The sequence below is a fragment of the Sardina pilchardus genome, chromosome 5, assembly GCF_963854185.1.
Source record: "Sardina pilchardus chromosome 5, fSarPil1.1, whole genome shotgun sequence".
NCBI classification, from domain to species: Eukaryota; Metazoa; Chordata; class Actinopteri; order Clupeiformes; family Clupeidae; genus Sardina; species Sardina pilchardus.
The window spans coordinates 8,819,786-8,833,567 of record NC_084998.1 but is presented as its reverse complement, the minus strand read 5'-3'; the positions used below and the strand labels follow the sequence as shown (position 1 = coordinate 8,833,567).

At 41.7% G+C, this 13,782-nt stretch overlaps 1 protein-coding gene across 1 annotated transcript; it reads right to left on the bottom strand.

Moving 5' to 3' along the window:
- Nucleotides 1-2,690: 2,690 nt before the first annotated feature.
- On the bottom strand, nucleotides 2,691-13,647 carry arcn1a (archain 1a). The gene is made up of 10 exons (XM_062536292.1): nucleotides 13,480-13,647; nucleotides 10,837-11,100; nucleotides 8,989-9,168; nucleotides 7,338-7,543; nucleotides 6,976-7,140; nucleotides 5,702-5,867; nucleotides 5,428-5,575; nucleotides 5,025-5,133; nucleotides 4,676-4,880; nucleotides 2,691-4,539 (listed from the first exon to the last, which is right to left on the bottom strand). Exons 1-10 carry the CDS (start codon nucleotides 13,480-13,482, stop codon nucleotides 4,450-4,452), a joined length of 1,536 nt encoding a protein of 511 aa, XP_062392276.1. The 5' UTR covers nucleotides 13,483-13,647; the 3' UTR covers nucleotides 2,691-4,449.
- Nucleotides 13,648-13,782: the final 135 nt, after the last annotated feature.

The window sequence follows — 13,782 nt, the reverse complement described above, 5'->3', positions numbered from 1 at the left end:
AATGAAAGGACAAGCTAAGAGGCTAAGCAGGCTAAAGATCTTGCTTTCATCTCGCGGAGAAGCCATTTAACCTGGGGCGTCTTAATTTCAACCTGCCAGCTCGCTCGCTCTCTCGCTTTCGCCCAGCGTGAAGGGAATAAAAGAGCGAAGGCTCTCGTTAAAAAAACATGAAAGAAAGGTACATGCGAGGGGAAATGATTGTCTGAGGTGGTAGGCATTTTCTTACAGGTCGGAGCTGGACCTAATTGGCACCACACAGCATGGTGCTGTGAAGGAAGTGTAAGGCAATGGAAGTGGGAGTAAATGTAATTCAAACAAATTAACCTAAATGTTTAATTCAAATATGGATTAAATAATTACACATTACATGAGATAGGACACATAGTCTATGCCCTCTAGAGTTTAGATTGTCAATCATAGTTTAGAATAAGGTTGTGTTGAATACATGAAGGCAATGCATGGAGACCAGTATTACAATGTTACAATGAAGACCTCTACTGGCCAACTTTAAAATATCTTTCCAATCGTGATTTGATAATAACACAGTCAGTTCAGGAACAGGGTGTTTGTCCCTGTCACAACTTAGAGAGGATATTGGACTCTTGAACTATTTAGTATGGAGATTTCTTGCTGTGCTATCCTACTATTTACAAGGGACATTTTCATGGGATCCCAAGAAACATTTTGAAGACTGACAAGCCACACAGCAGGCGACTTTCAGAGATGGCTACAGGTATCGGATTATTGATTTTTGTTTGAAAAGTAATTCCCCCTTTCTGACTATAGGCTACGAGATAGAGAAGGAGAGAGAGAGAGAGAGAGGGAGAAGATAGAGAAAAAGAGAGAGTGTATGTTAGTTCATACCGGCTTGTGAATGGGCTCTTTATGACAGGCTGGGGACTTCTACCAACAGACTACTCAGAGCAGTGCCTGTGCAAATATTCTCCACCTCTGTTAGAGGGAGACATTTTAAAATAAATTGCGCTACATATATACCTCCAAGAAGGAAGTATCCACTAAAAACACAAGTACAATAAAAAAAACACATTAGTAGTAAATCAACTCTACAGTTGTTACCCATTCTGTCACCTTACCTGGAACCTGACCCTCTTCTGTGCCATTGTTAGATACTGTGTAGATCCTTGACGGCTGACGGCAAGTGCTGTTAGTGTGATTGAGGTTCCCTCAAGTTATCTCCTGTTAGCTCCAGTAAACGGACAGAGTTCCATTTATCTTTTCTGTCAGTACAGATCACCTCATCCTGCTCTCTCCCACACAGGAAAAAATACAAAGAGGAAAAGAACATCACATGTCTGATGATGTCTCCCACTATAATAAACTCCTCAACTGAAATGAAAGGTTGTTTTAAACAACCTGACTGTTTTAGAAGTAACTTTTTCTGAGGTCCATGTGCTTTTCCTTGTCTGAGAGGTCCTGTGTAGTGAACTGTACATCTGTTCATTCAGAGCCAGGAGAATCCAAAGGAAATGCACACCCATACTAAAAGCCCTCCCCATTCCAAATAAGGCCATACCCTGCCGACTCTGCAAGCCCCCACTTAACTACCCCCATGACACTGTTTGTTTAGGCTACATGAAAGACTGCTCAGGATGCCCCCATAACCCATAAAGATATCCTGCCAGATACTACGTTATAATTTCCATAATGTCATGGTGCCTGTCTCGACCTCTCTGCGTCTGTCTCAAATATTATTTAGAGTTCCAAACTATATGGGCATGGACACAGAATTTACCTTGGTTTCTGTCTATCCACCATCACATTCTCAGACGTAACAAAATCTCTAGAGAAAGAAAATGGGCAAAGAAAGGACATATCTGAAATTAGAGATGTCTGCTAATTCTGTATTCATTTTAATATATCAGTTTAAGAACATGACAAGAACCTACGCGTGGGTTTGTAATTTATAAGGGGACTTGAGGAGCGGAGCAGAGCCAGAGCCAGGACCATTAGACCTACTCCCACTAATCAGGGCTGGACAGGGTATGGCCTTCAATTCATTTCTCAAAACAATTACACTTCTTTTAAAAACAAGTGAAGACTACAGATGCAAAACCCTCTAAATCCATCTGACTCCTACAGGGTTTTTGCCAAAAAATCAGCATTTCAGACCAGCTATTTGGCAGTTCTTTAACAAAAAATATCTGATTAATGTATACTATGTGTGGAGAGCATTCACTCAGCATTATCTCACTATTGTCATCACTTTGGATTGAGTTGGTCTTTAGAGGGTTTTGCATCTGAACTCTTCAAGTCCAGATTTTATGTGACTATTTTATACGGAGTCCTGTGGTGCTGAGCTGCAACCCTTACCTGATCCACATGGTACATAAACTGGCCTGGTCTTACAGGGCTGCAAGTACTCTCAGCAGGAGTGTGGTCCCTTTCAAACAACACCGTAGGAAAGTCATTACGCTTGAAGATGGCCAAATATCACATTCTAGGGAGACAAACGGATAGTTCTACTGTAGGTGCTGTGAACCAAAGTCCTCAGAGATCACCATCAAGCTTATTCTCAATTAGTACAATACAACATATACTCAGCAATGCTTGTACATTACCATTTTCATATCACGTGTTCTTTGTTCTTGCACGTAAAAAATCATAGCAACATTATTTATGCATTTCAAAACTTCAAAACGTTTTTTAAATACAAACACAGGAACACAGTATGATCATTTCACTGGGGCCTTTTGTACACTTTAATCTTGTTTTCTTCTTTTAAGTTTACATTGGAATGTCATTTGTAATTATGCCTCAGTTCATATTTTACAGGGTTACAAAATCTTTTTAATTTCCATCTCCCACACCCAACAATGTGATTCAGACAAAAACTCTGATACAAACAGACAGAGAGAAAAAAAACAGACACGTACACCTATTCCCTCTTCACACTATTTAGAGAATCAAGGCAAAAAAAAGAAAAAAGAAAACAAACAAACAAACAAAAAAAACATTGGTCATTCTTAAACAGAGACATAAGTAAATCTGGCATTCAACATGAAGTGGGTTTCTCTGAGAAGGAGAAGGGGGGTGTGGGGGGTGGGGGGGCATTCCGATAACCAATGGGGAGAAGATGGGATTACCCCAGCAGCCAGAGATCTCAGACGATAAAAACTCATCTCAAAGAGCCGTGACCCGCTCAATGAGACAGTAGATGAAGCAACATGCTGGGGGTGGGGGGGGGTATGGTCAGGGGTGGTCGGCGGTGATTTGACTACAGTCTGCCACAGCGATTCCACAACATACAACTTGGCTGTGCTGGCGAAGTCTCTATGGCATAACCTCCCCAGTGGGTCAGAGAGAGACAGGCAGATGGACAGTCCATAGGAGCCCCGCGAGTCTGTGGAACTGCATCAGTGTTCACTCTCAAACTCAAACCAATGATACTCAGGATACAGTGCACTGCAAGCAATGTCCCACGTGCCTCGATTTTTTTTATACCTATAGGAGAAGAAGTGGTCAAATGTCCAGACGTGACGGCAAGTAGAATCTGACCGCTGACGGGGAATAAAGTGTGACTGGTTCCCGATGACCGGCGAACACAGTAATGCCAAGTTCTGAGGTTGAAACGAGATAAGAGATACACCTTTCTTGAATGTGATTACAGATTAAAACAAAAAAGGCAGTAACATGACAGAGTAGACAGGACATAAATGGAGAGAATTTGCACAGTTCCGTCTCTGACATTGCATGGTCCTTCAAAGTTTCAGTCAAAACTCCACTCCAAGGGGAAATAATAAAGTACTTCCTGGCCCGAGTACCAGTGATTTATTTTTTTTAACTAGTGTTTTAAGAGACGTCGTCGTCACTTCAAATTTTGAAGACCAGCTTTTGCATGTGTTTGTATATGTGTGTGTGTGTGTGTGTGTGTGTGTGTGTGTGTGTATGTATATGTGTATGTGTTTGTGTTTCTATGTGTGTATGTGTATGAATGCACATACTAAAAGCCGAACACATTACAGGCAAAAAAGAAAACGTACACTCATTCAATGCCCCCCCCCCCCCCACCCCCACGGTCAAGCGATGAGTCTGTTGTTGAGACCTCGTTTTGAGAAGCGAAGGCCTGCGACGACCCTTCCCCACTCCTCTTGGCCCTCCTCAGCCAAACGTGTGACCGATTCCTTCAACTCCCACAGCCCAGCCTTGCCAGTCTCTTATCATACACTTAAAGATCCCTTTGGAGACGTGTGTTGTCACTCTCTTATAAAGGTACAAATACAGCAATTATCGCAAACCAAGGTCAAAAGGGCTTTGTTTTTGAAAAGGGTGTCCTGTTATTAGACTGCTGTTGAAGAAACAGGTCAGTATGAACCTTTTCCGATTTGTTGCTCTCTGCGTTGTGTTTTTATACATTTCCATATCCAATGATCTTGATTCTTTTTTTTTTTTTTCTCTGATGGTGGTGGTTTTCTTTACACGGATGTTCCTTTACAGTATCTCGTATTTGTCGACAAGAAAAGAGGTTTCCGTAGAGAACCTCACTGGAGCATCTCCGTCCACATGTGTCACCTTGGCGACCTGACAAGAAAGAAATGAACAAACAAGAAATTAGCCATCAATTCCTCTACTCCATAGCACAAATACTAACACAAGAATACTACAAATAGGTACAAACAGGAGAGGGTACAAATGCCCATACAGGGTTCACTCTTACCTGCATGTCACAATAGTTGCTCTTAGAAACAAAAGAAACGTTGACAGGGAAGAAGTCGTTTGGCTGGCCCGCTATACTAAACTCGAGGCTGCCAGTCTTGTTCTTGACATCCACCACAGGCAGACACCACTCCAGAATGTTACGTCGGCTGTCATGGCGATATTCCCCATCAAGATCTCCAATCACAGGTGCACCAACTCCAGACCTGCAAAACCGGGTTTCACCATATTATGTCTTGGTGGTAAAAAAAATCATGCATCTATCTTCGACTTTATTTACAATTAAATATATAAACAGAGTGAGTAAATGTCTCCCGAGTTTAATGTAAGAGTGACTATTCGGAACTCACGGTATGGGGATGGTGATGACCAAATCATTGAGTTCCAGTGCCTCTTCCTGCAGCTCGTACTCAATGTTGACATCACATCCTGTTCCACTTTCTGATGGCCAGCAGTTTACTGTGGACACAACATAGATACTTGACCTTGCTGAAGTGATTTAGATTCATGGGCAGGCTCCTTTCATTCATCAGAATTGCAATTTAAGAATATTTGTTTTCTTCTCACTGGTTCCAGTTTTTGAATTCCTAACGATCTTAACAAACAGCTTTGCTAAACATGTACACAAAACACATACACTGACAAACCAGCAAAGCTGAATACATGAAAGAACAATGTCTAATTGACAACAGATGCACTTCAGCACCAACACAAGAATGTTGCTCACAGGGACACATGTTTCTTTTTACGTACTTGTTAGTGGTATGAGAGACTCGTCTGTGGTCTGTAGCCTCCATTTTAGCACGCCAACATCACTGTTCAGGGGGAAGGACTTGTCTGGGTTTTTCAGACCAATGATGGACTCTGACGTGAAGAGCTTCTTATCCACGTTGGGATGAGTCTGGAAAAGGGGAGGGTTTAATATGGTGTTGAGCCCAAAGCACGCTCTAAACACAGCAATACCCTTCACAGTAATGTTAATATATATTTTACAGTATATTATTCAGTTTATAATGAGATTGCTCACCTGCAGCTGAACCCCTTTCTTGTCGTTGTTGTTCAAGATTATCCTGATGCGGCCGTTCTTGTCGTCGGCCACTCGCAGTGTCACCATGCCCAGGATCTCCATGTTCTGGAGGCCTCCGTCCCGCCCACACGTTAGAGTAATCTTCTCCTCCACTCTCATATGCACACTGGGGAGAGAGGGAGAGGGAGGGAGAGAGAGAGAGAGAGGGAAAGAGAGGGATAGAGAGAGAGAGAGAGAGAGAGAGAGAGCGAATCAAACAGAGGCTTGGAGCTCCACGTCCTTGGTAGGAACACATTTGAACACATTCAAAACTAAAGGCCTCACATCTTATCGGAAGAGGATATTATCCAGTCATAACAAGAAGCATGTCATATTTCAAACTGTCAGCAAAATACATTACAGGGCATGGAATCGCCTGAAATGAATCCCCTGAGGCTGAACTTTTCCTCTTGGACACTATGGGGCGCTGTAGGGCAATATCAACAACAGCAAAATTCCCTTCTGAAAGACAGCACAGAGTCCTGTCTTCTTGTGAGTAACATCCATTAGAATGAAAAAAATTCACAACATCCAAATAGATGCTGCATCCAAGAGAGACCTTTTCAACCATACACAAACCCTTCTTCCCCAAAGAGTGGCAACAGCTATGGGTGTTTGAGAAGGATCACCATCACTGGTTTGCTAATTAGACTCTGGCAAAGTCTATCTGTTAAGAACAGACCTGTATTTGTCTTAATTATTCCACCTCAAGTCTTACGTTTTCTTGTTGATTATTCTTTATTGTTAAATGATTTTACCTTGATTTGAATGACCTCTGTGTATGAAATGCGCTATATAAATAAACTTGACTTCTTCTTAATTTCTTCTTACTGCATGTATCTGGATATTGTAGGCCTACAAAGAAGCCCTACTTAAAACTTGTATCTTATAACTACCTCTACAGAGGCATTCTGACTTGGGTATAGAAGAAATTGAGCCAGATAATGCATTTGAAAAGATCAGATACTTTTGAGACAGAAAGTAGCTACAAGAAAAAGATCAGGTCCTCTTTGTCAGGTCCTTCAGAAAAGGATGAGATGGAAACAGGGTAAACTAGGATAACAAAAGGAAATAGCACTTTAAATAGAAATAGATTCTTTCCCAGCACAATAGAAGACAGACAAGCACCATTTCATTAATGACAATCACACCTCTGTGTCATGGAAACTTCCTTGTAGGAAACATTTTCCTTTTCCGCTCAACTGCATTCATCTCATCTCACAGGATATGCCTACCTCTCTGTATTGATGGGAGCAGGCAGTGCTTTGGACACCTCTGAGGGTCTTTTCCCTGTGCTGGGCAGGATAATGTTCTCGCCTTCTGATTTGAGTTTGTCCACAAAGTCGTCCACCTCCTTGCCTCTGGCGCCCAATTTCAGGGCCTTACTGGAACCGCTAGCCCTGAGGAATCACACAAAACACAAACACACGCATAAAGATAGGCATCTCCCTACAACACAAATGTAGTCCTGTTTCCCAAAATATGAGCAATAAAGTTGAAGGTCAGAGCAAGAACAAGAACATGAGGTTGCACTAGGGCGTATGAACTGAACATCACCTTCCACAGGGACAGATAGAGGAGAGAACTGAGCGAGTACCTGACAGGAGCCTGGGCAGGCTTGGGCTTCTCGGGCTCGATGAGAGTGTCTTGGATGACCGTGGCGGAGTTACTGCTACTCATGCCGGAGCTTCCGAAGCCGCCGAAGCCCGGCGTTTTCTTTCCGGCGCGTTCCGCGTCCCGTCTGGCCTGCTGCAGCTCCTTTGCCTTCCTGCGCATCTCTGCTTTGGCCTCGCGCTCTTGAGTCTACAGGCGTTGGTAGGAGACAGCAGAAGAGTAGACAGTGAGCCATTAGCCCTTGCTCATTCTCTTGGTATTTAATGCTCAGCTATTAGAGACCATTAGTGAAAACTTGTCCTTGTATCTTTATCTTTCGGACATTGCCCTGATATACTTAGTTCGTAGTAGGGCAATGATATACTACTTGATAATACTACTGTAGTTGAGTGCAGACTTCTCAACCAAGAAAGTCTTAAACGCTACTATCAGAGCCCAACCCTTAGCATTTTAGGCTACTTTTGTTGAATTGAAACAACCATGTTCTGTCAGGATTTAAATTCAAGTATGATCTTCATTTGCATGGATATCAGCAGATAAATGATAGGTATCTTATGTTTATTTGTTTTAAAAAAAAAGAAAAACGTATTATGAATCATCTTATCAGAGGAAGCAGTGACACTGTTGGCCTGTTAATGATTACGCGCGGTGGGAGCATATTGCAAATGCCCTTCTTATCACTATGGCACCTCCATCTCTGGAGGGAAGGGAGCCTCTATGGATGAGATAGCTTACTTCCTGGTCAAAGTATACTTATATAGAATTACCACTAATCTAGCCCACAACTAACAAGAGTAACCCACAGCCTTAGTGCAGGATCATGTCTTATCGACTGCCTCATTCAGAAAATCCAGTTAACCAGATAGAGTAGGCCCAAAAAGGCGAATTCTACCCCTCCCCCAACAAAATGGGTGTAACACTAGTATTGTAGTAGTGCTCAAGTGTTTAAACTATGTTGTTTCATTTCTCGTCATAAATATATAATCGTAATGCAGGCAATAAATCAATCCACTAAATGCTGCATTTGAATACTTCTGGCAGTTTAGACCACTGACTATCAGTGGGGTCAGCAGTTGTTTTTGCAATTGCAGTTGCAACGTTTGACGATGTGTTTCTGTGCTGCATAAAACGTGTTCTTCCAACTTCCAACTACAAACAAAAACCACGTAACACAACTACACAGCCCACGCCCATCTCTCGTTTCACCCGACAAAACCAATACACCAGGTACAGAAGGGGGAGGAGCTGCACAAACTCCAGCCTTTGAATGTAACTGCTCTGTGAAATCCCAAACCATTGTTGAGCATGGGGCTGAGCATGTACAGATCCATGTCAACGCTCTTACCGACAAAGTCACCAATATTAATTAATCACAATAACAGCATCGTTGACTTCAACAGATCATGTCCTTCGCCTGAAGTGCATTGGTATAATATTCGTTATTAATGTGTTAATTGTACAATTGCAAGTCACTGAGGTAAATATAGATCACGCTTTAGGACACATCACCCAGGCCAGCGATTCTGCTGCACCAAAGACGTCAATAGAAGTGTAATAGATGTACTCAGCAGCAATCTAGCCAATTTCTCATGACCTCCACCTAGTGCTTTGGTAAGCAAAAAAGAGCTCCTCACCTCTCGAACGGCACGGAACACCTTCTCCTCATGCGAGTCCATCTCGGTGAAGGTGCGGATTTGTGCCAGGTTGACATTCTCCCGGTAGCCCAGGGCCACAATCTCGTCGAAGGCAAAGATGAGGTCGAAGCAGTGCTCGGAGATCTCGCTCTCCTCGAGCACACGACAGTACTCAGGAATCTGCAGGCAGAAGAGGGGGAAAGAAAAGGTCAGACAATTAGAGGACATTTTGTTTTTTTGTCTAAAGCGACTTACAATGGAATCCTACATTGGCTTGGAACAGTGGAGGACTAGAAAGAGAAAGGGGGGGCATAAGCATGTTTGCAGAACATGTTGTGCAAACACTGTTGCTGCTTATCCAATGTTGACCACATCTTCCATTTTCTTCTCTCTCATTACAGGCAAATATTTCTCAATAGCAGAGTAGATCATCTGACAGCGTGATATTTAACATTCCTAGATGTAGGCTTCTTGATTAACACTGTTCAATGTTATTAAGGAGGGTAACAGCTTCAAGACAACTTTTTGAATGGTCTCTTCCTTCTCAAAAAAACATTAGAGTGAAGACTGTGTGAGATGAATCCAAAGGGACTTCTTACATGTTGCCACTATGGATTCATCAGCAATGGATTCATCAGAAAATATGCAAATACTGCATTGCCAGCTAATCTATACTACACTTTTGAACATATTGCTCCAAACATTACTCAATTTCGATCATTTAGGCCAACTATGACTAGTAGTAGTCATAGTATAGTTTAGTTTAGCAGTAGTTGTAGTAGTAGTAGTATTTCTGGTCTTAATTAAACAACAAAATAAAAAATGCTTCACTGACAAGGGAATACTACAAAATTGGCATAATGGACATTCTTCAACATTTTATATAAAAAAACATGGGTAAGCCTTGAGACTAGCTTCATTACAATAAAAACAATGTAAAATGTAAATGTATGGCACCCCTCTACATGTTTCACCTGCAGTATGGCAGGAAGGAAGTGTGATTAAGATGAAGGCAAGATTTCCGAAAGTGAAAGGGCTGCACTGGCGCTGCTCTGTGTCATTCCCCATTGCTTAATTAGACAGAGTCTGTGTGTGTGTGTGTGTGTGTGTGTGTGTGTGTGTGTGTGTGTGTGTGTGTGTGTGTGTAAATGTCAATTTTCTGCCAGGCTTGGCACAAGCAAGTATCAGTACCAGCCGTATTGGATATTATCCTATACACCTGCATGTGACCACAACATTGCAATGAATGGGACATGCTCCTTAATGTCTTTCTAACTGCATATTACCGACATCATGGCAGAACGTGATGGAAATAGGCATACAGTATCAGGATGAAATTGTTAAGTACAATGCATTTGCATGCCTTGTGTCTCAAAATGCCAATACACTTGAGGTAAATTGTCAAAGGCTTGCTAATAGTAATTCACTCTACACTTGTCAAGTAACATTCCGATGTGACAAATGGCTGAATCAACACCACCATCACCACATAATAATGAAAAAAGGAGGGAAAAGGTGCCCCTTGGGGATCAATAAAGTATCTATCTATCTAATCATGGCCAAAACAGGTGCTAAAATGTTCACAGTCAAAAAAGAACTAAAAAATGAGCTGGGTCATTTATTCCCCGGAGCGTTACAGAACTTATAGTGAATGTGCACGTCTCTCCCATCACGTCACATAGTTCTCTGCAACACTTAGGAATGTGCTTACAACTAAAGCATTTGCCACCCACCTTTTCCAAAGCAACTCAAATAACACGATTTTATATATTTTGGTTTATTTAAGTTTTTTATATTATTTGGCTTGGTCGTCTACAACGCCGACCTCTGCGTGACGACTTCTCTTACCACGCGTGAGAAGAGCCGCAGTGTTTCCAGATCCTCCAGGATGTTGCTGTTCTTGGTGGTGATGAGCACCATGTAGAGCTTCTCCAGGGGCTGGTAGACGTAGCGCACGCTCTCCGTCTCCACAAACGTGTGCTGCTTGCCCGTGTTCATGAGCTTGGGGAAGGCGGCGAGCAGCCCCTCCACTCGGGTCCGCGTCATCTCCACAAACTGACGCGACACGATGGCTTTGCCAGCCTTGGTGCACACCGCCGCTGCCAACAGCACCTGAGAAATGGGTGAAACATGACAACATGACAACATGGTGAAAAATGGAACGGATAAAAACAAAAATCCATACATCAGCACCACTGTGGAAAGAGGGGAGTCACTTCTCAGCAGTTACTTTTCCCCATTTAATAAAACTGCTGACTCCTACGATGGTGACAAACAATCTATTAGACACAACGCAATTTCCAAATTAAAGTTTTTTTTTTAAAAAAAGACAGAAGAGCAGAAAAGTAATTTCAAACCAAAATCCAGGGTCTCTAGCAAGTGCAATTCCAGGAGGTTAACTGGTTTACGTAAAGAGGAGAACACCATAAAATACATATACTGCACAATGTGATCAAATTGATTTCCACAAGTACATTTAGAGGTAGGCCATCAACTGAATGCAACATGGTCAATTCTTAACATGACTCATGCAGTGGCCCCTAGCAGTACCATTACACAATAACACTCTCAGTCAAGACCAAAATGTTCCGTAGTAATAGTGAATTGACAGAATCTAGTGACATACCTTACAAAAAAGATGCTGCATGGACTAATTCAGAACATGATTATTGCAACCATGATCACAAGTTCATGCAGATTGATAAACTAGATCAATGCAGAGCATCCTCCATACCCTGATACTGTATATTTTTCCCTAAAGTATTCAGTGTTTACCGTGAACACAGATGTTTGCTTACCAACTAACATTTGTTTGCCTGCGTTTTTAATAGCTGCTAAAAGCTATGTTTGTCAGTTTGTGGCATTAAAAGTACACTTTGCATGACAATGATCTCCTTTATCTAACCATTTCTGTAATTCTGTTGAAGTAGTAAATAGACTGACAGCAAAGGCCCACATTCGATTCTGAAATGGATACAGTAATTGCCAATACTAATATAATTATCCTAAACAAGGTGGTCCATTTGCATGATGTTTCTGCATCAGAAAGGAATTCCTGTTTTGACAAATTATGTTTTAATCTTCTTGATTGTTTTGACAGCAAATAGGCCTAATTGTACCACTACATTTTTTTTCAGTTATACTTATCTGTGCACATTATATTCTCGCCCTCATGCAATGTGATATTCACGCCTCTCGTCCCTTGACAATTATCAGTTATCAATGTATTTCGGCTAGATAACAGTGGATTGGGGATGTTTTCATTTCTTCTTCTGAAGACAGTAGAGGCCACTGTGAATTAATGAATTACCTGCTTCCAAACTACATTCCCTGCGTCAAAACCAGTTTTCAGCATAAGGCTGTGAAGTATACTCAGTGCGTAACAGGATGGTGTCAAAAACGTTAATTCTGTAAACGTGTTTGAAACCTCAGCTACACTTTCAATTACGGAATTGAGAAAGTCATGTTCAGCTTCAAAATCACACTGTTTCTGAATAAATGACAGCTATTAGAAAATATGACACCATGATATACAATAAAGCACAACCCATGGTTATGCTTGCTCGGTCCTGACTGATGACGAGAAACAGGACACTGCTAAATAAATGACACCGTGTCAGTATGCAATGGACAACCGGTGTGACATTGATAGATTAACATCATGCCTTGATAAGGTAACCTACAAATAACGCTCTCAGAAAAGGTATATTTGCAAGACGTTCGATGGAAGTCAGAACATAATGTTACCAAACGAGTAGGTACAATTCAGCTTGGGTTGCTTCTCAACTTGACATTCCGTAGGAGATGCGGTATAAGCAATCTTTTAAGGAAACAACACGCCCCAAAAGAAAGGTATTTTTCAACATAGTAAACATGACTAACATTACAGCCCATCTTTGTGAAATGTGGACAATTTCTCCAAGTAACCACTTAAGAAACCAGCTAAGTGTCTCAGCTAGCTGCTAGTCAATTTAGCCAACTAGGCTAGCTACAAGTTTACCGACATATATTGGGCAAACAATTTGTCAACAGGAAGCTACAAAGATAGCGACTTAAGGGATATTGCATCATGTAATAATCATATATCTGACAGACATGAAGCTGACTGTGATCAAAACACATAATGGAAAGTAGTTAGCTTTGTAAGTGAGGCCTACGACTGAGGTTTGTTAGAGCAGACGTGACATCAGTACTGAATGGACAGCTGACGTTAGCTGAACATAACGTTACCCTGTTATGTACCTTTAACACAACTCATAATAATATCATGCAAAACGCATGACGCACCGTTGGTTTGCATGCAAACTCAAGCTCACTTAACACTGATGTCTTGTCATTTATATGCTGAAAATGGTATGCAACTGGTCGTATAAAATAGCCTACAATCAAGCAATAGCAGGTGTTAGCTAGCTAACTACTTCGTTGGCGTTAGCTGAAAAACCGGAACATTTCAGCGACACATTCATCACAAATACAAAGCATTTTGCTCACCATTTTCCGTGTGTGTGATCGCTTATGATATAAAATGTCCGATGTTGTCGGTCTCTTTAAAATTCTACGCAACTTCTCTGAAAACTAGAGAAAAATATCTGCGGTTCTTCTATCTCGACTGCTTATCCGCAGCTCAATATGGCAGCGCCTCTAAGCCACGTCTCCAACCGGAAGAAGCCAGGCTGCAAGGTAAAAGGGCAGGTTCCAAAACTGAACATGTGGAAGTTTCAGCATCAGCACACAGAACACTCACGCTGTCTTTTAGGTCTAATGGCTGTAACGCTACTATCTAAATAGATTGTT